At 42.7% G+C, this 23,456-nt stretch overlaps 1 protein-coding gene across 5 annotated transcripts; it reads left to right on the top strand.

Annotated features, from left to right (window-relative positions):
- The first annotated feature begins 180 nt into the window (after positions 1-180).
- LOC135538994 (uncharacterized) lies at positions 181-23,035 on the top strand. 5 transcript variants are annotated; one of them, XR_010455527.1, is made up of 4 exons: positions 181-297; positions 2,678-2,993; positions 3,347-3,467; positions 4,269-4,761. XR_010455527.1 is itself a non-coding variant. In XM_064964882.1 (4 exons), exons 1-4 carry the CDS (start codon positions 243-245, stop codon positions 22,435-22,437), a joined length of 615 nt encoding a protein of 204 aa, XP_064820954.1. In that variant the 5' UTR covers positions 181-242; the 3' UTR covers positions 22,438-23,035. The 5 variants fall into 5 exon arrangements, 1 of the variants encoding a protein (XP_064820954.1); XR_010455528.1 differs by adding an exon at positions 2,441-2,501 and having other exon boundaries at positions 2,678-3,467; XM_064964882.1 differs by lacking the exons at positions 2,678-2,993; positions 3,347-3,467; positions 4,269-4,761 and adding exons at positions 15,423-15,740; positions 21,395-21,515; positions 22,317-23,035.
- The last annotated feature ends 421 nt before the right edge of the window (positions 23,036-23,456 follow it).

Raw genomic sequence — 23,456 nt, 5'->3', positions numbered from 1 at the left:
TCTGTTTACAGTAACATCACAATCAGGACTAGGTTGTTTAATAGCGCTGCACCAGGCTCCCTTGACTATGTGTGTAATATGTCAGCGCCTATCTATTTTAAGAGTTCAACTAATTAACCTCTCAACTAAAACCCGTGATACACCAGCAGAGTTTACTTTCACTTTCAGTGTAGGGGTGGGTTCTGCCAAAACGTCCGTATGTGACGGTCAATTCAAATCTTTGAGGCGAAATCATTTTCACCATGGCTCCTGCTCTCCACAACTACCTGTTTATTCAGCTAATAGTCCTCCCTAAAGGTGAGTAATATCAGTTGTATACATGATATACTGCATTAGTCAGCTTTTTATTTTAATTGATGAGGTGCTTTCAAATCAAAGTTTATTTGTGACGTGCGCCGAATAAAACAGGTGGAGTAAACCTTACAGTGAAATGCTTACTGACAGGCTCTAACCAACAGTGCCATTTTTAAGTAAAAAAAGGTAAATAAATAAATAACGGTAGTGAGGCTATAATACAGGCACCGGTTAGTCGGGTTGATTGAGGTAGTATGTACATGTATTTTGAAGTGACTGCGTATATGATAAACGGTAGCAGTGGCGTGAAAGGGTTTGGTGGGTGGCGGGACACAATTCGCCCGACTAACCGGTGCCTCCGCACATTGGCTACCCGGACTATTTGCATTGAGGCAGTATGTACATGAATGTATAGTTAAAGTGACTATGCATATGATTAACAGAGGAGCAGCAGCGTCAAAGGGGGGTTGGTACCGCTTGCCATGTGGTAGGAGAGAGAACAGTCTATGCCTGGGGTGGCTGGGTCAACCCTATTTATTTCTATACACTGCATTCTATACAGATAAATGAGTGTGGGTATAATTTGTGGAACGTTCCAACAGGAATCCATTCCAAAAACGTCGTAAATAACAAGGTTGCCAACAAACAACGCATACAGAGTCGTATAACAGTAGAATGAGATACCGGGTAGGGAGCGAGCTATGTAATTACGTTTTTCACTCACTACTTTTATTCGGAAAAAAATGTCTATTCGTTCTCGTAGCCTCCACCATTTCTCATTCGTTGGTTTAGTTATTATTTCCGGTGTTCCTGCATTTGCGGGTGAACTCTGTTGCGCCTCAATTGGGGAATCGCTGTGGTTGAAATGTAAATAATGACCGCAAGCCCCAGTATTTTATTAGCTAGGTGGCTTGTACACAATTGTTACCGATGATACTGTATATACCTACTCGTACTACAGAAACATGCACTGTATTTTGCCAACCTTGTGAAGATGCAGGAGGAAACAGGTACAAAAGTATCTATTTCCACAGTTAAACAAGTCATATATCGACAAACAGCAAGGAAGAAGCCACTGCTCCAAAACCGCCATAAAAAAAGCAAGACTACGGTTTGCAACTGCACATGGGGACAAAGATCATACTTTTGGTGAAATGCCCTCTGGTCTGATGAAACAAAAATATAAGTGTTTTGCCATAATGACCATCATTATGTTTGGAGGAAAAAGGGGGAGGCTTGCAAGCCGAAGAACACCATCCTAACCGTGAAGGACCGGAGTGGCACCATCCTAACCGTGAAGGACCGGAGTGGCAACATCCTAACCATGAAGGACCGGAGTGGCAACATCCTAACCGTGAAGGACCGGAGTGGCAACATCATGTTGTGGGGTGCTTTGCTGCAGTAGGGACTGGTGCACTTCACAAAATAGATGGCATATGAGGAAGGAGAATTATGTGGATATATTGAAGCAACACCTCAAGCCATCAGTCAGGAAGTTAAAGCTTGTTCGCAAATGGGTCTTCCAAACAGACAATGACCCCAAGCATACTTCCAAATTTGTGGAAAAATGGCTTAAGGACAACAAAGTCAAGGTGTGGAGTGTCCATCACAAAGTGGCCATCACAAAGCCCTGACCTCAATCATATAGAAAATCTGTGGGCAGAACTGGAAAAGTGTGTGCGAGCAAGGAGGCCTACAAACCTGACTCAGTTACACCAGCTCTGTCAGGAGGAATGGGTCAAAATTAGTTTCAACTTATTGTGGGAAGCTTGTGGAAGGCTACCCGAAACGTTTGACCCAAGTTAAACAATTTAAAGGCAATAGTACCAAATACTAATTGAGTGTATGTTAACTTCTGACACACTGCAAATGTGATGAAATAAATAAAAGCTGAAATAAATCATTCTCTCTACTATTATTCTGACATTTCACATTCTTAAAATGAATTGGTGATCCTAACTGACCCAAGACAGGGAATTTTTACACGGATAAATGTCAGGAATTGTGAAAAACTGAGTTTAAATGTATTTGGCTAAGGTGTATGTAAACTTCCGACTTCAACTGTAGATTAGTTGATGACTTGTCTAGAGTTGCATCCCGTACACAGTTAAACCCCCCCATATCAATTTTCCTTTTACATTGACAGAGTTCTCGTATAAGGTCATTAATTCACTTTGGGTCGTCTTCATTTGGACATTAAAAGTTCAGTAAGTGGCTTTTTCTTGTGCCAGGTTTCTTTCTACCATTGTAAAACGTCCATTTGGGTCTGTAGTCATTTCTGTAGACTGAAATGGGACTTTTTATTAATGAGAACTACTCATGCTCAATCAAACCGATCTCATGAAATAATATACTCACAATCTGTTTCTCTTCCTGTTTACAGTGACTCAGGAGAAAACATTGGAGACCGGAGGAGCAGATTCCACTCTTCTCTGCCCAAACCAAACACTCACGGACATCAGTACTGTAGTATGTCACAAAAATAGAGTTACACATGAGGGTCATGAGTGTAGAGTATCACAAGACGTTGAAACAAATCATACCAACAGCACTTGTGACCCCAGAATCACACTGCAGACAGAGAATGACAGTGTTTCTACACATCACCAACATACAACCATCTGATGAAGGGAGCTACACCTGTGATTGTACATATTATAAAGGCAGTGCTAATATAAACATACACATTTATGTCAATGGTAAGTGTTTGGTCTGATGGGATTGTTGACAATCATTTTAAAATGAACCCCAGCATATCTTATCATCACATATTTAGTAGAATGCATGTCATGTGCAAAAGTACATTCAGTATTTCATATGTATTTGACTTACCTTGATGTTCTGTGAGTGTTTTAGTGTCTTGTTTTGGAACATCTGTCATAGAAGTTACATCTGAGAGAATCTCTGTAGTCACAATATTGGATTTTCTCATCAGTGCATGTAATAATGTCTTAAAATGGAGAATGTCAACAACACGATGCCTTAATGTAAATGAACAAGATGGTGGAAGAGAAACATATAAGATCATCATATATATTTTCCCCTTTCTCAGGACACCAAGTGCAACAGGCCACAGACAACGGTCTCTTCTATTGGGGGATGATAACAGGCGTTGCAGCATGTGTAGCTGTCCTGGTGTTTGGTGGTGTAATCATGGGGAAAATTCATCTCAGGTCAGATAATACTAATAGCTTGGTCAAAGAGTTGCTGTAATGAGTGTTTGACAGATTTATGGTATTTGAATAATTACTTGGATGCACTGTAGTAAAAATGGTGCTTTCTCAAATACATATTAGATCTACAACGAGGATAGAGTACAACAATGATGAAAAGCATGAAAAGGGCTTACCAAGAAAAACATCCAAAAGGACTAATTTGAGGCAGAAAGTAATTGGAGCACTCAACAAGGAAGGCAGAGATGGATTTATTTTAGCTCAGTGTAATTCATTGTATAGGATGATAACAGTTGATTGTTCCAACTCCTTTCTGTCTCGAATTAGTCCTTCTGGAAATGTTTCTATGTAAGCCCTTTACACGCAATGCTCTATATCAAACTGACACATTTTTAAATACCCAAACACCATGTATAAAATACAGGCTACTTGACCTACTTTAAGTCTGATTCAATGAGTTTGTACTGATCACTACCCACGGAGAAAAAACTGGTTGAATTAATGTTGTTTCCACTTAATTTCAACACACAAATGCAATGTTGAATTCACGTTAGTTGACAACTCAACCAAAATGTAAATCGAAACTAGGCTAGATGTTCAACTGACATCTGTGACCAGTGAGTAGTTTCCAATAGCTGCACTGTTGTGGCTTCTCACGTCTCATTTCCTGTCAAAAACGAGTGTGGTGAAAAAACCAGATACACTGCACACAATCATTGTGCTCTGGGAAATGTCTTGTGTAAAACATGTTTCAGTTGGTGCTATATGTTAATTCAATCTTGTTCTTTTTTTGCTCAACAGAACACAGCTACAAGTGTCTGGAACCGTCAACGAGGTGCCACAACACTGCTTGCTGTTGCCTGTTAGTCAGATGACAGCAGCTGGGTCCCCATTTGCAACAGTTGCGTACATTTCACAATAAATATCTGCGCGCTCCATACCTGAAAAGACCGCACACGTACAATAACACTGAGATTCATCAACTTGGGCGGATGCAATACGTATGCATGTTTCCGCTATAAATCAGACCCGTCCTGAACCTGTGCGCGCCTGAGTGAGAATCTGCCTGAAAAATGGCCTTCATTCACCATTTATAGTGAGAATAACGCCTTTTTTCACTGTATACTTTGGAAGTATTGTAATTATACCATGGTAGTTTCCAAATAGAAATGGTAAGCTTGATCAAATGTCTCTGGAGGTGTTGGCAGAATGTTTAAATCTTTTACAGTGACATTTGCAGTATCTGACCATTTCTGAAATAAAAAACTATTGCAAATGGTTGTAGACCTGTAAACAGATTGTTTGAATTCAATTACCTTTTAATATGCTGCACTGACCTCAAATTCTGAAACATTTGGAAACAAATGACAACATATTTGGAAACAAATGACAACAACAGTACAGGCCTACTTATGCTGGTAGCCTACCCAGTTGGCAAAACCTGGTTGAAAAGACGTCATTATGACATCTTTGTATGACATTTTACTCTGTTGCAAAGTGGTTGACAAATGATGTTTTTTTAATGTCGTTTTACTGACCAGAATATCATGTATTTTTCTAACCCCCATATGACCAGTGGGCAAAACCTGGTTGAAAATAAGTATTTTCATGACATCTTATTCTGGTCACAAATTGGTTGAAAAATTACATTCTTTTACTGACCAGAATATGATGTATTTTTCTGCCCGCCAGCGACCAGTTGGTCATAATTGTGACCTCTATCTGACCAGCTGGTCATAATTCTGACCACTATATTATGTGCTATATTATGGAGCCTCCTGGTCATAGTTCAGACCTCATCATCACCTGGTAATGACCAGCTGACTACAGCTTATTGCTTAGACTCTTAGAAAAAAGGAATCCAGAAGGGTTCTTCAGCTGTCCCGATAGAATAACCCTTTTTGGTTCTAGGGAGAAGCCGTTTTAGTTCCACGTAGAACCCTCTGTGGAAAGGGTTCAACATAGAACCCAAAAGGGTTCTACCTGAAACCAAACAGGGTTCTTCAAAGGTTCTCCAATGGGGACAGCCAAATAACACATTTTCCCCCCTGAGAGTGTACTGTAATAAGTATTGCAGAGGATAAAGTTGGATATTGAAAACATTTTTCCTTACATGTTTCCAGAGTCATCAGTGAAAGATAAACAAATATTTGGGAGTACTTTTTACCCATTTCTCTCCCTAATTTCGTGATATCCAATTAGTTGTTAGTCTCGTACCATTGCTGCAACTCCAGTACGGACTCGGGAGAGGTGAAGGTCGAAAGCCGTACGTCCTCCAAAGCACGACTCCTTCAAGCCGCACTGCTTCTTGACTCACTGCTCGCTTAACCAGGAAGCCAGCCGCACCAACCCGTACAGCTGGCGACCAAATTCAGCATGCATGCGCCCGGCCGTCACAAGGAGTCGCGAGATCGAACAAGGACATCCAGGCCGGCCAAACCCTCCCCGAACACGGACGATGCTGGGCCAATTGTGCACCTCCTCATGTCTCCCTGTCACGGCCAGCTGAGACACAGTCCAGGATCAAACCCTGATCTGTAGTGACGCCTCTAGCACTGTGATGCAGAGCCTTAGACCGCTGCGCCATTCGGGAGGCCCATCAATTAAAGTTAATCTGCAACATATTCTTACGTTTAAAATAGATCAAGCAATGGCAAAACAAATATACATAACAATTTTTCATACATCTGCATAAAATAATTGTTTCATAATTCACCCACAGAAATCTCATGCATAGAAATAAAGGCCAATTGTTTTATTTGATTGATTATTAATAAGAGCTGTGTGATGGGCGAGATCCTCATCAGGGACATCTGAGCACAGAAGGCAATCTGGAGCATAGTGGTCCTCTTGAAGAGCTGTGTGATGGGCGAGATCCTCATCAGGGATCTCTGAGCACATAAGGCGATCTGGAGCATAGTGGTCCTCTTGAAGAGCTGTGTGATGGGCGAGATCCTCATCAGGGATCTCTGAGCACATAAGGCGATCTGGAGCATAGTGGTCCTCTTGAAGAGCTGTGTGATGGTCGAGATCCTCATCAGGGATCTCTGAGCACATAAGGCGATCTGGAGCATAGTGGTCCTCTTGAAGAGCTGTGTGATGGGCGAGATCCTCATCAGGGATCTCTGAGCACATAAGGCGATCTGGAGCATAGTGGTCCTCTTGAAGAGCTGTGTGATGGGCGAGATCCTCATCAGGGATCTCTGAGCACATAAGGCGATCTGGAGCATAGTGGTCCTCTTGAAGAGCTGTGTGATGGTCGAGATCCTCATCAGGGACCTCTGAGCACAGAAGGCAATCTGGAGCATAGTGGTCCTCTTGAAGAGTGGTGTGATGGGTCAGATCTGGAGCAGAGTGGTTCTTTTGAAGAGTGGTGTGATGGGTCAGATCTGGAGCAGAGTGGTTCTTTTGAAGAGTGGTGTGATGGGTCAGATGTGGAGCGTAGTGATCCTCTTGAAGAGTGGTGTGATGGGTCAGATCTGGAGCATAGTTGTCCTCTTGAAGAGTGGTGTGATTTGTCAGATCTGGAGCATAGTGGTCCTCTTGAAGAGTGGTGTGATGGGTCAGATGTGGAGCGTAGTGATCCTCTTGAAGAGTGGTGTGATGGGTCAGATCTGGAGCATAGTGGTCCTCTTGAAGAGTGGTGTGATGGGTCAGATCTGGAGCATAGTGATCCTCTTGAAGAGTGGTCTGATGGGTCAGATCTGGAGCATAGTGGTCCTCTTGAAGAGTTGTGTGATGGGTCAGATGTGGAGCGTAGTGATCCTCTTGAAGAGTGGTGTGATGGGTCAGATCTGGAGCGTAGTGATCCTCTTGAAGAGTGGTGTGATGGGTCAGATCTGGAGCGTAGTGATCCTCTTGAAGAGTGGTGTGATGGGTCAGATGAAGTGAAGACAATCAGCACATTACAACTTTATCAAGTTTATATTTTATAAGCAAACTAGAAGAGGACACTCTTGAAGAAACGTTGTACCCAACTGGCTAAAAGTATTTCCATGGTACTAGTTGAATAATGTTGTGGCAGTTACAGCTTAGAGACGTCTTTAAAAAAGAGCAACTTGATCATATACATACTTTGCGTCCTTCTCCAACACGGCTCAGGGACATATTTTAGGACTTTCCAAAAGGCACCAAACACATCAACCTCCTGACTCTTCTGGCGTTTCATGACACTTTCTGTAAGCATCAAATATATGTTTTCCATAATGTGGGCTTGTAGGATATAACAGTAACACACAGGCAAATATATTTAACAGTCAGAATCTACTAAAAGTGGTAGCAAAGGCATGTTTGCTCCTCTGTCCCTTCATATCGAAGTGGGACATTAATTCATTGCTCATCAATCTGAAGCATTTTAAGAAAGAGGTGATCTGAACTCCTCTTTAAATGGTCAAGTTTAGCTTAATCCTAATACACATTGTAATATTCAAACAACTTATTATAAGCACAGAGGTACCCCAATATAGGACAGCTTGGCAGTCTTAAAAAATGAAAGGTAAATGCAAAAATTCAAGTATGTGTAAAGATACAATAAAACATTATATTGTTCAAAAGTTATGCGTCTCTCATATCATTCCTGCAACAAACAGTGTTAGAAATGGGTGTAACTGCACGTGTGTGAGTCTGACTGAGCAACAGAGAGAATGAGCAAGAGAGAAATGGAAGAGATTTACATGACTCACCAGGGGAGGTGTCTGTTGAATCAGGAAACTTTACATGACTCACCAGGGGAGGTGTCTGTTGAATCAGGACACAAGGCTCTTACAAAGTTGGTTCGTAGGAATCAATACACATAGAAAATCTCAGTACCAAACAACATTTTTCACACATCTTACTGTCAATGACTATGGATTTAAGGAGGGGTGGTTCAGCACTCTCCATTCCCTGGGATGTGGCAGAATAGGTCACTGGTAACTGAGTGGGTGGCCATAGACATGTTTCAGGAACTGTAAAGACAGAGATGAATCAAGGTCTTCACTAAGTTAGGCTTGGCCTAGCAGGTACATTGACTATGTGGCCTGTTAGCAATATGTAAGCCATTTTCTACAAGAAATCATCTCCAGAAATAAAAGCTTCTCCCAAGTGGGTGTGACACCTTCTCACGTTGCCTGTTGATATCTGCTTTGGTGATTGCTGCTCTCGTAAAAGCCTGGGTTTTCAGCTCGTTAACACTAGAAGCTTATTACCTAAAATGGATCAATTGAAAGTGTGGGTTCACAGCTTAAATCCAGATGTGTTGGTCATTCCTGAGACGTGATTAAGGAAGAGTGTTCTGAATACTGATGTTAACCTTTCTGGTTATAAACTTTTTTGTCAAGACAGATCTTCCAAAGGTGGGGGAGTGGCAATCTTTTCCAAGGATCACCTTCAGTGCTCAACCAAGACTGTCCCCAAACAATTTGAGTTGTTGGATTTTAGCGTTAAACTTTCAAATAGCTCTTTGTTGACTGTTGCTGGGTGCTATCGTCCTCCATAAGCACTGGCCTGTACCCTACATGGCCTAAGCTCTCTCCTGGCCCCCTTACACTAAGTCTGAATATCCTGCTAGGTGACCTAAACTGGGACATGCCTAAACCACCTGACCAAGTCCTAAAGCAATGGGACTCCCTAAATATTTCTCAGATTATTAACAATCCCACAAAGTATGACTCCAAACACCCAGAAAAGGATACTTTGCTCAATGTTATCCTCACAAATAATCCCGAGAGGTATCAGTCTGGTGTTTTCAGTAAGGACCTTAGTGATCACTGTTTTACAGCCTGTGTTCGTAATGGCTGTTCAGTGAAACGTCCTGTCATGATTTGTCATAGACGCTTGGTAAAAAAACTTTAATGAGCAAGTCTTCCTTCATGACGTGGCCTCTGTAAATTGGTATAGAATCAGCTTGATCCCCTCTGTCGAAGACACTTGGACCTTCTTTTTTTTTATATGTCAGTGGTATTGCTAACAAACACACGCCCCCATAAAGAACATTAGAATTAAAAACAGGTTCAGCCCCTGGTTCGACCGTGATCTTGCGGAGTTACCCCACCTCAAGAATTGCATTTGGCGAAAGGCTCGGCACACATGTGCTCAGGTTGACTGGCTCTCGTTCAGGCAAATGAGAAATAAGTGCACTCAGGCTATCCGGAAGGCCAAAGTTAGTTACTATAAGGAGCAGTTCTCTCTCTGTGGGTCTAACCCCAAGACGTTCTATAAACAGTTAAAGACCTGAAGAATAAACCCTCCTACTCACAGCTGCCCATGTCCCTTAAAGTTGATGATGTGGTTGTTACTGTCATGAAGCACATGGCTGAGCTCTATAATCACCACTTCATTAAGTTGGGATTCCTATTTGACTCAGCCATGCCTCCTCGCCCGTCCAACATTTCCTAATCTCTCACCTTTTCTAATGCGACTAGCCCCTCTTTTTTCCTATCCCCACTACAAAGTTTCTCCCTGCAGGCGGTCACTGAGTCCGAGGTGCTAGAGCTTGACCCCCAAAAAACTTCTGGGTCAGAGGGTTTAGACCCTTTCTTTTTTAAGGTTGCTGCCCCTATTATCGCCAAGCCCATCTCTGACCTTTTAACCTGTCTCTGCTCTCTGGAGAGGTTCCCATTGCTTGGAAGGCAGCCACGGTTTGTCCTTTATTTAAAGGGGAGATCAAGCTGATCCTAACTGTTACAGGCCTATTCCTATTTCACCCTATTCCGGCTTTCTTGATGCCTATAGTATTCTCTCTGGTATGCAAACTGGTTTCCACTCAGGTTATGGATGTGTCATTGCAACCTTAAAGGTCCTCAATGATGTCACCATTGCCCTTGATTCTAAGCAATGTTGTGCTGCAATTTTTATTGACTTGGCCAAAGCTTTTGATACGGTAGACCATTCCATTCTTGTGGGCCGGCTAAGGAGTATTGGTGTCTCTTTGCTAACTACCTCTCTCAAAGAGTGCAGTGTATAAAGTCAGAACATCTGCTGTCTCAGCCACTGCCTGTCACCAAGGGTGTACCCTAAGGCTCGATCCTAGGCCCCCCGCTCTTCTCAATTTACATAAACAACATAGCTCCAGCAGTAGGAAGCTCTCTTATCCATTTATATGCAGATGATACAGTTTTATACTCAGCTGGCCCCTCCCCGAATGTTGTGTTAAACACTCTACAACAAAGCTTTCTTAGTGTCCAACAAGCTTTCTCTTCCCTTAACCTTGTTCTGAACTCCTCCAAAACAAAGGCCATGTGGTTTGGTAAGAGAAATGCCCCTCTCGCCACAGGTTTAGAGCTTGAGGTAGTCACATCATACAAGTACATGGGAGTATGGCTGGATGGTACACTGTCCTTCTCTCAACACATATCAAAGCTGCAGGTTAAAGTTAATTGTAATCGCTCCTCTTTCACCCCAGCTACCAAACTAACCATGATTCAGATGACCATCCTACTCATGCTAGATTACGGAGACGTAATGTATAGATCTGCAGGTAATGCTACCATGTGTTTTCATGTTGTATTGCTAACATGCTGTGTTGTCATGTGTTGCTGCCATGCTATGTTGTTGTCTTAGGTCTATCTTTATGTAGTGTTGTGTTGTCTCTCTTGTCGTGATGTGTGTTTTGTCTTATATTTTATTTTATTTATTAATATTTTTAATCCCAGCCCCCAACCCCGCAGGAGGCCTTTTGCCTTTTGGTAGGCCGTCATTGTAAATAAGAGTTTGTTCTTAACTGACTTGCCTAGTTAAATAAAAGTGAAATAAAAAATAAATTAAAAAATCAGTTATAAAGCACCCTTCAGCCTTGTGGTGGTGCAAAATCTATACTTTTTTGTGTCTAAAGAAGGAAGTGGACCTGTTGATGTGTCTGTGGTTGATCATAAGACCTCTCTGTGGTGCTCTACAAAGACCCCAGTCACAAAAACTAGGTTGCACTAGCAGAGGTGCCATTGTTTCTGCATAGGAGTAACACGAATACAAGCTAGACGACAGCAGAACTTCCTACACTCAGCTCTCAGGGCCCATTATAACCAAATCAACCGAGTAAAAGGAGCATCACTTTGGTTTGATTTAGTTTTATTTTGTTCCTCTACTGAGTAAATAACGTTGCATTGACGTCACATCTGTTGTCGGTCTGAGCAGGCAGTGTTGGGTCAACGTTTGGTTCTGCAGTTGGTCAGTATGTGTGGAGGCGTATCCAGACTTGCTCTGCTTCTGGTGCTGTGGGGTCTATGCACAGCTGTTAACGGTAAGAGATCCCATTATGTATTTAATTTGTACACTAACCCTGAACCTAACAGGACTACTTACAGGGGTTAGACCTACACAGTAATAAGGACACTGCATTGTAAAGATAACCACATTGTTCACTACAGTTTTAATGTAGTTAGTCCATAGGAATAAACTTTACTTCACTAGCTACTCATGCACTGTATTGTAAAGTGTAATTGCTAACTACAGTTTTAATGCAGTTACTCAACAAGAATAAACTTTAATTTTTACTTCACTACCACTAGCTACTCATCTTATGTTTTATCACACGCAACACAAAAACAAAATGGTAACTATACAAATCATTCTTTAAGATGGTCAACATAACATTTCCAAATTCTATCAAATATGTATGGTTTAATGTGTATGGTTTAATGTGTATGGTTTAATATGTATTTTTCATGTGTATGGTTTAATGTGTATGGTTTAATATGTATGGTTTAATGTGTATGGTTTAATATGTATGGTTTAATATGTATGGTTTAATATGCATGGTTTAATGTGTATGGTTTAATGTGTATGGTTTAATGTGTATGGTTTAATGTGTATGGTTTAATATGTATGGTTTAATATGCATGGTTTAATGTGTATGGTTTAATGTGTATGTTTTAATGTGTATGGTTTAATGTGTATGGTTTAATATGTATGGTTTAATATGTATGGTTTAATGTGTATGGTTTAATGTGTATGGTTTAATATGTATGGTTTAATATGTATGGTTTAATGTGTATGGTTTAATGTGTATGGTTTAATATGTATGGTTTAATATGTATGGTTTAATGTGTATGGTTTAATGTGTATGGTTTAATGTGTATGGTTTAATGTGTATGGTTTAATATGTATGGTTTAATATGTATGGTTTATTGTGTATGGTTTAATATGTATGGTTTAATGTGTATGGTTTAATATGTATGGTTTAATGTGTATGGTTTAATGTGTATGGTTTAATGTGTATGGTTTAATATGTGTATGGTTTAATGTGTATGATTTAATGTGTATGGTTTAATATGTATGGTTTAATGTGTATGGTTTAATGTGTATGGTTTAATGTGTATGGTTTAATGTGTATGGTTTAATGTGTATGGTTTAATGTGTATGGTTTAATATGTATGGTTTAATATGTATGGTTTAATGTGTATGGTTTAATGTGTATGGTTTAATATGTATGGTTTAATGTGTATGGTTTAATGTGTATGGTTTAATGTGTATGGTTTAATGTGTATGGTTTAATGTGTATGGTTTAATGTGTATGGTTTAATATGTATGGTTTAATATGTATGGTTTAATATGTATGGTTTAATGTGTATGGTTTAATATGTATGGTTTAATATGTATGGTTTAATATGCATGGTTTAATATGTATGGTTTCATTCCAGTTTGTTATTGAGGGTGGATATGGAGCTTTCCAATTGATGGCTTTATTTTTTATTGCAGCAAGTCGATCTAGATCACCAATATTTACATTTCCCAACAAACATAATCGTGGAGATGAATGGATATAAATTCCTAGACCTAATGAAATGGTAGCACATACATTATCCCAGAATGGTGTCAGTTTGTCACAGGACCGCAGCATATGTAATAGAGTTCCTTTGTGCTTTTTGGGTGACATTACACACATTCTGGCAGGAGTATAGTAAGTCCTATGAATGATCTTACATTGCATTAGTTCATGTCTTTGTAGGAGCAGGTATGAACATTTTAACATATCTGTGACCAATGGTTCTCCTTAATTTCTTCATTTAGATCTGTTTACCATGTGTTCATTATAGGTTCTGAACCATCAGGTAAAGTTTCAATCAGCCCTTGATATAACTTGGCAATCAACTTTTTGTCGTAGCAGCTTCTTTCAGTATTTAATCTATGCTAGATGCCTTAGGTTCAACCATATTCTGTTGAAGTGACTGAATATGATTTCTGAGTTGTAAGAACTGAAAGAAATCGGCCTTGGATAATGTAATTGATTGAATGACAGTATAGATCCATCATAGTAAACATGTTAAATGAATGATGCCCCATTGGAACACGACTTAAAGATGTCATCACTAAATGCTGGAGGTAAGGTGGGGTTATAACATATAAGGGTGCCTGGCAATGTTGTGTCTTTCCACCTCATGAATTTGATGGTGGTATGATAGATTACACTGAAAAAACTGTGGAGATTGTCTGGACATCCTTTTTCTTATAAACCCTGTTTGATCTGAGTGAATTAACTTTTACATGACTGTTTCTATGCCAATGAAAAGCCAATACTTCAGCAATGATTTTTGTAATCTACATTCAAAAGTTATCCTGGGCAGAAGGATCCACATGTGGATCATTATCTTTCTTTTGAAGTAGGGTGATTGTAGCCAAACATGGTGACTGGGGAAGTTCATTTTTCTCTAGAGCTGCTGTGAGCATATAGGCCTTAGTAATTTGGAATGAAGGTGTCTATAACATTCCACTGGGAATCCATCATTACTAGGAGATTTCCCAATATGTAGATTATAGATGCCCTTCAACAGTTCACCTGGGGTGATGTTTTTTCCATACTCCTTTTCTCTGGTTCATTTATAATTGGTCAAATGGCCTTATTGAGGAAAATGTTTATATATTCCTTGCAACTTTTGTTTTGGGATTGATACAGGTTGTCATAAAATGTTTTAAAGACTGAGCTAATTTCAAAGGAACCATTGAAAAATTAGACCATCTGGTGTTTGAATACTATGGATGGTACATTACTCTTTCTTAATTTACCAAGCAAGCATTTCCCCTGCACTTTCACCATGCTCAACATATTGTTGCTTGGATTTTATGGCAGCAATCTCTGCAGATCGAGAGTTTATTGTGTTATATTCAAGCTTAAAAGTGTTCAACTGTTGAAGGGTGTCAACATTTCTATCTAAACTGTGTTTTCTTTCTAAGTCGTGGATTTTCTGTTCTATTATTTCTGATTCTTTATTGGTCTAATTTTTCTAATGTGAAGAGTAAGACATGATACAACCTCTCATGTATCGATTTAAGACCTTCCCAGACTACAGTTGGGCACACTTCATTGCCTACATTTATTTCCAAAAACATGTCTATCTGTGTGTTGCGATATGAGGTAATCTCCTTATCTCCAATAAACATTGTGTTGGATCGCTATGTCTCTGCTATTGGCATGGGAGGTTTGAGCTTAAACGTGAAAGACAATGGGCTATTGTCCGTTATTATTATAGGAAGCTATTTACATTCAGAAACACAGTCAATTAAAGCCAAGTTTACAATGAAAAAGTAACTTCTTGAATATGAGTTTTGGAGGTGAGAGTAATAGGAGTATTGTCTTTCAGTTGAATGTTTCTATCCCCACAGTTCACACAGACCCATCTCTTTGATATTGTGGTTTAATACCTTAGACATGTTAGGAAGAGGATTTAGTTTAGTTGATGACTTGTCTAGAGTTGCATCCCGTACACAGTTAAACCCCCCATATCATTGTCCTGTTACGTTGAGATAGTTTTACTATACGGTCATGAATTCACTTTGGGTCGTCTTCATTTGGACATTAACAGTTCAGTAAAGTGTATTTTTCTTGTGCCAGGTTTCTTTCTACCATTGTAAAACGTCCATTTGGGTCTATAGTCATTTCTGTAGACTGAAATGGGACTTTTTATTAATGAGAACTACTCATGCTCAATCAAACCGATCTCATGAAATAATATACTCACAATCTGTTTCTCTTCCTGTTTACAGTGACTCAAGAGAAAACATTGGAGACCGGAGGAGCAGATTCCACTCTTCTCTGCCCAAACCAAACACTCACTGACATCAGTACTGTAGTATGTCACAAAAATAGAGTTACACATGAGGGTCAAGAGTGTATAGTTTCACACGACGTTGAGACAAATCATACCAACAGCACTTGTGACCCCAGAGTCACACTGCAGACAGAGAATGACAGAGTGTTTCTACACATCACCAACATACAACCATCTGATGAAGGGAACTACACCTGTGATTGTGCACATTATGAAGGCAATTCTGATATAAACATACATATTTCGGTCAATGGTAAGTGTTTGGTCTGATGGGATTGTTGACAATCATTTTAAAATTAACCCCAGCATATCTTATCATCACATATTTAGTGGAATGCCTGTCATGTGGTAATGTAACGGATGTGAAACAGCTAGCTTAGTTAGCGGTGGTGCGCGCTAAATAGCGTTTCAATCGGTGACGTCGCTTGCGCTGAGACTTTGAAGTAGTAGTTCCCCTTGCTCTGCAAGGGCTGAGGCTTTTGTGGAGCGATGGGTAACGATGCTTCGTGGGTGTCAGTTGATGATGTGTGCAGAGGGTCCCTGGTATGGGCGAGGGGACGGTCTAAAGTTATTCTGTTACACTTACCTTGATGTTCTGTCAGTGTTTTGTGTTCTTGTTTTGTAACGTCTGTCATAGACGTTACATCTGACAGAACTGAGCATTTCTGTAGTCACAATATTGGATTTTTTTCATCAGTTCTGTCATGTCTTGTTATGTCTGTTCCTGTCCTTTCTCTTCACTCTGTCTCTCTCTGCTGGTCTTTTTAGGTTACCTTCTCTGTCTCTCATTCTTCAGCTGTTCTACATCTCCCCTAACTAGCTCATTCACTCTTTCCCACCTGTTCTCTCTTCCCCCTCTGATTAGGTCTCTATTTCTCTCTCTGTTCCTGCTACTTTCAGTGTCTGATTCTTGTTTGTGTTTTTGATGCCAGAAGCAAGCTGTCGTCCCGTTTGCTTCCACCTTGTCCTATCCTGTCGGAGTCTGCCTGGCAGGTGCATCCTGCATTATACTAACGTTCTTTTTGTTCCATTGACTACGTTGGAAGAGGATTTATGCCATTCCTGTTTTTCATTAAAGAACTCTGTTTTCTGTTAAAACCGCTTTTGGGTCTTCACTCAAGTACATAACAGAAGAATCAGACCAAGAATGGACCCAGCGGCTCCGGACCCTTTTCACTCCGCCGTCGAGATCCAGGGAGCGATGCTAGGCAGACACGAGGAGGAATTGTCTGCTGCTCGACATGCCGTTGAGACCCTGGCCGTCCAAGTCTCCGACCTCACAAGACAGGTTCACCAACTCCATCTCGATCCACCGCCCACTTCCAGGGTTTCCGAGTCTCCGGAGCCCAGGATCAACAACCCGCCGTGTTACTCTGGGGAGCCCACTGAGTGCCGCTCATTCCTCACTCAGTGTGATGTGGTGTTCTCTCTCCAGCCCCACACTTACTCCAGGAGCGCAGCCCGCATCGCCTACGTCATTTCTCTCCTTACCGGACGTGTATTAACCAGTATCAGGACTTTAAGGAGGAGATGATACGGGTTTTTGACCGTTCTGTTTTTGGGGAGGAGGCTTCCAGGGCCCTGTCTTCCCTATGTCAGGGGAATCGATCCATAACGGATTATTCTATTGAGTTTCGCACTCTCGCTGCCTCTAGTGACTGGAACGAGCCGGCTTTGCTCGCTCGTTTTCTGGAGGGTCTCCTCGTCGAGGTTAAGGATGAGATCCTCTCCCGGGAGGTTCCTTCCAGTCTGGACTCCTTAATAGCTCTCGCTATTCGCATAGAGCGACGGTTTGTTCTTCGTCGCCGAGCTCGTGGAAAGGAGCTCGCGTTCTCCGTTGCTCCCCTCTCCACATCACTGCCACCTGCCGCATCACTGCCACCCTCCTCCGCCGGCTCGGATGCTGAGCCTATGCAGCTGGGGGGTATCCGCATCTCGGCCAAGGAGAAGGAACGGAGAATCACCAATCGCCTCTGTCTCTACTGCGGCTCCGCTGGTCATTTTGTCACCTCATGTCCAGTAAAAGCCAGAGCTCATCAGTAAGAGGAGGGCTACTGGTGAGCGCAACTACTCAGGCCTCTCCTTCTGGATCACGCACTACCTTTCCGGTCCATCTCCGCTGGCCCGGTTCATCTGCTTCCTGCAGTGCCTTGATAGACTCTGGGGCGGAGGGCTGTTTTATGGACGAGACCTGGGCTCGGGAACATGACATTCCTCTCAGACAGTTAGGGAGCCCACGGCCTTGTTCGCTTTAGATGGTAGTTCTCTCCCCAAGATTCAGCGTGAGACGCTGCCTTTAACCCTCACTGTCTCTGGTAATCATAGCGAAACCATTTCTTTTCTAATTTTTCGTTCACCTTTTACACCTGTTGTTTTGGGTCATCCCTGGCTAGTGCGCCATAACCCTTCTATTAATTGGTCTAGTAATACTATCCTATCCTGGAATGTTTCTTGTCATGTGACCTGTTTAATGTCTGCTATCCCTCCTGTTTCCTCTGTCTCTTCTTCACAGGAGGAGCCTGGCGATTTGACAGGGGTGCCGGAGGAGTATCACGATCTGCGCACGGTGTTCAGTCGTTCCAAGGCCACTTCTCTCCCTCCACACCGGTCGTATGACTGTAGTATTGATCTCCTTCCGGGAACTACTCCCCCGGGGTAGATTATACTCTCTGTCGGCTCCCGAACGTAAGGCTCTCGAGGATTATTTGTCGGTTTCGCTCGACGCCGGTACCATAGTCTCCTCCTCCTCCTCTCCCGCCGGAGCGGGGTTTTTTTTGTTCAGAAGAAGGATGGGTCCCTGCGCCCATGCGTGGATTATCGAGGGCTGAATGACATAACAGTTAAGAATCGTTATCCGCTTCCTCTTATGTCTTCAGCCTTCGAGATCCTGCAGGGAGCCAGGTTTTTCACCAAATTGGACCTTCGTAACGCCTACCATCTCGTGCGCATCAGGGAGGGGGACGAGTGGAAGACGGCGTTTAACACTCCGTTAGGGCACTTTGAATACCGGGTTCTTCCTTTCGGCCTCGTTAACGCTCCAGCTGTCTTTCAGGCACTAGTTAACGACGTCCTGAGAGACATGCTGAACATTTTTGTTTTCGTTTACATGGACGATATCCTGATTTTTCTCCGTCTCTCTCGATTCATGTTCAGCACGTGCGACGCGTCCTCCAGCGCCTTTTGGAGAACTGTCTTTATGTGAAGGCTGAGAAGTGCATTTTTCATGCCGCCTCTGTCCCTTTTCTCGGTTCCGTTATTTCCGCTGAGGGCATTAAGATGGATCCCGCTAAGGTCCAGGCTGTCATTGATTGGCCCGTTCCTAAGTCACGCGTCGAGCTGCAGCGCTTTCTGGGCTTCGCTAATTTCTATCGTCGTTTCATCCGTAATTTCGGTCAGGTGGCAGCTCCCCTCACAGCCCTTACTTCTGTTAAGACGTGCTTTAAGTGGTCCGTTTCCGCCCAGGGAGCTTTTGATCTTCTTAAGAATCGTTTTACATCCGCTCCTATTCTTGTTACACCTGACATCTCTAGACAGTTTGTTGTTGAGGTTGACGCGTCAGAGGTGGGCGTGGGAGCCATTCTTTCTCAGCGCTCTCTCTCTGACGGCAAGGTCCATCCTTGCGCGTTTTTCTCTCATCGCTTATCGCCGTCAGAACGTAACTATGATGTTGGTAATCGCGAACTGCTCGCCATCCGCTAGCCCTAGGCGAATGGCGACAGTGGTTGGAGGGGGCGACCGTTCCTTTGTCGTTTGGACTGACCATAGGAACCTTGAGTACATCCGTTCAGCCAAACGACTTAATGCGCGTCAGGCTCGTTGGGCTCTGTTTTTCGCTCGTTTCGAGTTTGTTATTTCTTATCGTCCGGGCTCAAAAACACCAAGCCTGATGCTTTATCTCGTCTCTTCAGTTCTTCTGAGGTCTCCACCGACCCCGAGGGGATTCTCCCTGACGGGCGTGTTGTCGGGTTGACTGTCTGGGGAATTGAGAGGCAGGTAAAGCAAGCACTCGCTCACACTCCGTCGCCGCGAGCTTGTCCTAGGAACCTTCTGTTCGTTCCCGTTCCTACTCGTCCGGCCGTTCTTCAGTGGGCCCACTCTGCCAAGTTAGCCGGCCACCCCGGCGTTCGGGGTACGCTCGCTTCCATTCGCCAGCGTTTCTGGTGGCCCACTCGGGAACGTGACGCGCGCGATTTGTCGCCGCTTGTTCGGTCTGCGCGCAGACTAAATCTGGGAACTCTCCTCCTGCCGGCCGTCTCAGACCGCTTCCCATTCCCTCTCGACCGTGGTCTCACATCGCTTTAGATTTTATCACCGGACTGCCTTCATCAGCGGGGAAGACAGTTATTCTTACGGTTGTCGATAGATTCTCTAAGGCGGCTCATTTCATTCCTCTCGCTAAGCTCCCTTCTGCTAAGGAGACGGCTCAGATCATTATCGAGAATGTTTTCCGAATTCATGGCCTTCCGTCTGACGTCGTTTCCGACAGAGGCCCGCAGTTCACGTCTCAATTTTGGAGGGAGTTTTGCCGTTTGATTGGGGCTTCCGTCAGTCTCTCGTCCGGCTTTCATCCCCAGTCTAACGGTCAAGCCGAACGGGCCAATCAGACTGTTGGTCGCATTTTACGCAGTCTTTCTTTTCGTAACCCTGCGTCTTGGTCAGAACAGCTCCTGGGCAGAGTACGCCCACAACTCGCTTCCCTCGTCTGCTACCGGTCTATCTCCTTTTCAGAGTAGCCTCGGGTACCAGCCTCCGCTGTTCTCATCTCAGCTCGCCGAGTCCTGCGTCCCCTCCGCTCAGGCTTTTGTCCAGCGTTGCGAGCGCACCTGGAAGGGGGTCAGGTCGGCACTTTGCCGTAATAGGGCGCAGACTGTGAGGGCCGCTAATAAGCGTAGGACCAAGAGTCCTAGATATTGTTGCGGTCAGAGAGTATGGCTCTCCACTCAGAACCTTCCCCTTAAGACAGCTTCTCGCAAGTTGGCCCCGCGGTTCATTGGTCCGTTCCGTATTTCTCAGGTCATTAATCCTGTCGCAGTGCGACTTCTTCTCCCGCGCTATCTTCGTCGCGTTCACCCGGTCTTCCATGTCTCCTGTGTTAAGCCCGTTCTTGCGCCCCCGCTCGTCCCTCCCCCCATCCTTGTCGAGGGCGCACCCATCTACAGGGTTCGTAAGATTTTGGACATGCGCCCTCGGGGCCGTGGTCATCAGTACCTAGTGGATTGGGAGGGGTACGGTCCTGAGGAGAGGAGTTGGGTTCCCTCTCGGGACGTGCTGGACCGTTCGCTGATCGATGATTTCCTCCGTTGCCGCCAGGTTTCCTCCTCGAGTGCGCCAGGAGGCGCTCGGTGAGTGGGGGGTACTGTCATGTCTTGTTATGTCTGTTCCTGTCCTTTCTCTTCACTCTGTCTCTCTCTGCTGGTCTTTTTAGGTTACCTTCTCTGTCTCTCATTCTTCAGCTGTTCTACATCTCCCCTAACTAGCTCATTCACTCTTTCCCACCTGTTCTCTCTTCCCCTCTGATTAGGTCTCTATTTCTCTCTCTGTTCCTGCTACTTTCAGTGTCTGATTCTTGTTTGTGTTTTTGATGCCAGAAGCAAGCTGTCGTCCCGTTTGCTTCCACCTTGTCCTATCCTGTCGGAGTCTGCCTGGCAGGTGCATCCTGCATTATACTAACGTTCTTTTTGTTCCATTGACTACGTTGGAAGAGGATTTATGCCATTCCTGTTTTTCATTAAAGAACTCTGTTTTCTGTTAAAACCGCTTTTGGGTCTTCACTCAAGTACATAACAAGTTCATGTAATAATGTCTTAAAATGTAGATACTGTCAACAACACGTTGGCTTAATGAAAATGAACAAGATGGCAGAAGAGAAACAAATAAGATCTTAATATATATTTTCCCCTTGCTCAGGGGCCCAAGTGCGAAAGGCCACAGACAACCGTCTCTTCTATTGGGGGATGATATCAGGTGTTGCAGCATGTGTAGCTGTCCTGGTGTTTGGTGGCGTAATCATGAGGAACATTCATCTCAGGTCAGATGATATTAATACATTGGTAAAAGAGTTGCTGTAATGAGTGTTTGACAGATTTATGGTATTTGAATAATTACTTGGAAGCACCGTAGTAAAAATGGTGCATTCTCAAATACATATTAGATCTACAACGAGGATAGAGTACAACAATGATGAAAAGCATGAAAAGGCTTACCAAGAAAAACATCCAAAAGGACTAATTTGAGGCAGAAAGTAATTGGAGCACTCAACAAGGAAGGCAGAGATGGATTTATTTTAGCTCAGTGTAATTCATTGTATAGGATGATAACAGTTGATTGTTCCAACTCCTTTCTGTCTCGAATTAGTCCTTCTGGAAATGTTTCTATGTAAGCCCTTTACACGCAATGCTCTATATCAAACTGACACATTTTTAAATACCCAAACACCATGTATAAAATACAGGCTACTTGACCTACTTTAAGTCTGATTCAATGAGTTTGTACTGATCACTACCCACGGAGAAAAAAACTGGTTGAATTAATGTTGTTTCCACTTAATTTCAACACACAAATGCAATGTTGAATTCACGTTAGTTGACAACTCAACCAAAATGTAAATCGAAACTAGGCTAGATGTTCAACTGACATCTGTGACCAGTGAGTAGTTTCCAATAGCTGCACTGTTGTGGCTTCTCACGTCTCATTTCCTGTCAAAAACGAGTGTGGTGAAAAAACCAGATACACTGCACACAATCATTGTGCTCTGGGAAATGTCTTGTGTAAAACATGTTTCAGTTGGTGCTATATGTTAATTCAATCTTGTTCTTTTTTTGCTCAACAGAACACAGCTACAAGTGTCTGGAACCGTCAACGAGGTGCCACAACACTGCTTGCTGTTGCCTGTTAGTCAGATGACAGCAGCTGGGTCCCCATTTGCAACAGTTGCGTACATTTCACAATAAATATCTGCGCGCTCCATACCTGAAAAGACCGCACACGTACAATAACACTGAGATTCATCAACTTGGGCGGATGCAATACGTATGCATGTTTCCGCTATAAATCAGACCCGTCCTGAACCTGTGCGCGCCTGAGTGAGAATCTGCCTGAAAAATGGCCTTCATTCACCATTTATACTGAGAATAACGCCTTTTTTCACTGTATACTTTGGAAGTATTGTAATTATACCATGGTAGTTTCCAAATAGAAATGGTAAGCTTGATCAAATGTCTCTGGAGGTGTTGACAGAATGTTTAAATCTTTTACAGTGACATTTGCAGTATCTGACCATTTCTGAAATAAAAAACTATTGCAAATGGTTGTAGACCTGTAAACAGATTGTTTGAATTCAATTACCTTTTAATATGCTGCACTGACCTCAAATTCTGAAACATTTGGAAACAAATGACAACATATTTGGAAACAAATGACAACAACAGTACAGGCCTACTTATGCTGGTAGCCTACCCAGTTGGCAAAACCTGGTTGAAAAGACGTCATTATGACATCTTTGTATGACATTTTACTCTGTTGCAAAGTGGTTGACAAATGATGTTTTTTTTATGTCGTTTTACTGACCAGAATATCATGTATTTTCTAACCCCCATATGACCAGTGGGCAAAACCTGGTTGAAAATAAGTATTTTCATGACATCTTATTCTGGTCACAAACTGGTTGAAAAATTACATTATTTTACTGACCAGAATATGATGTATTTTTCTGCCCGCCAGCGACCAGTTGGTCATAATTGTGACCTCTATCTGACCGGCTGGTCATAATTCTGACCACTATATTATGTGCTATATTATGGAGCCTCCTGGTCATAGTTCAGACCTCATCATCACCTGGTAATGACCAGCTGACTACAGCTTATTACTTAGACTCTTAGAAAAAAGGAATCCAGAAGGGTTCTTCAGCTGTCCCGATAGAATAACCCTTTTTGGTTCAAGGGAGAAGCCGTTTTAGTTCCACGTAGAACCC

This window comes from Oncorhynchus masou, unplaced genomic scaffold (assembly GCF_036934945.1).
Source record: "Oncorhynchus masou masou isolate Uvic2021 unplaced genomic scaffold, UVic_Omas_1.1 unplaced_scaffold_1317, whole genome shotgun sequence".
NCBI lineage: Eukaryota > Metazoa > Chordata > Actinopteri > Salmoniformes > Salmonidae > Oncorhynchus > Oncorhynchus masou.
This window is presented reverse-complemented; position numbering and strand designations above follow the sequence as displayed.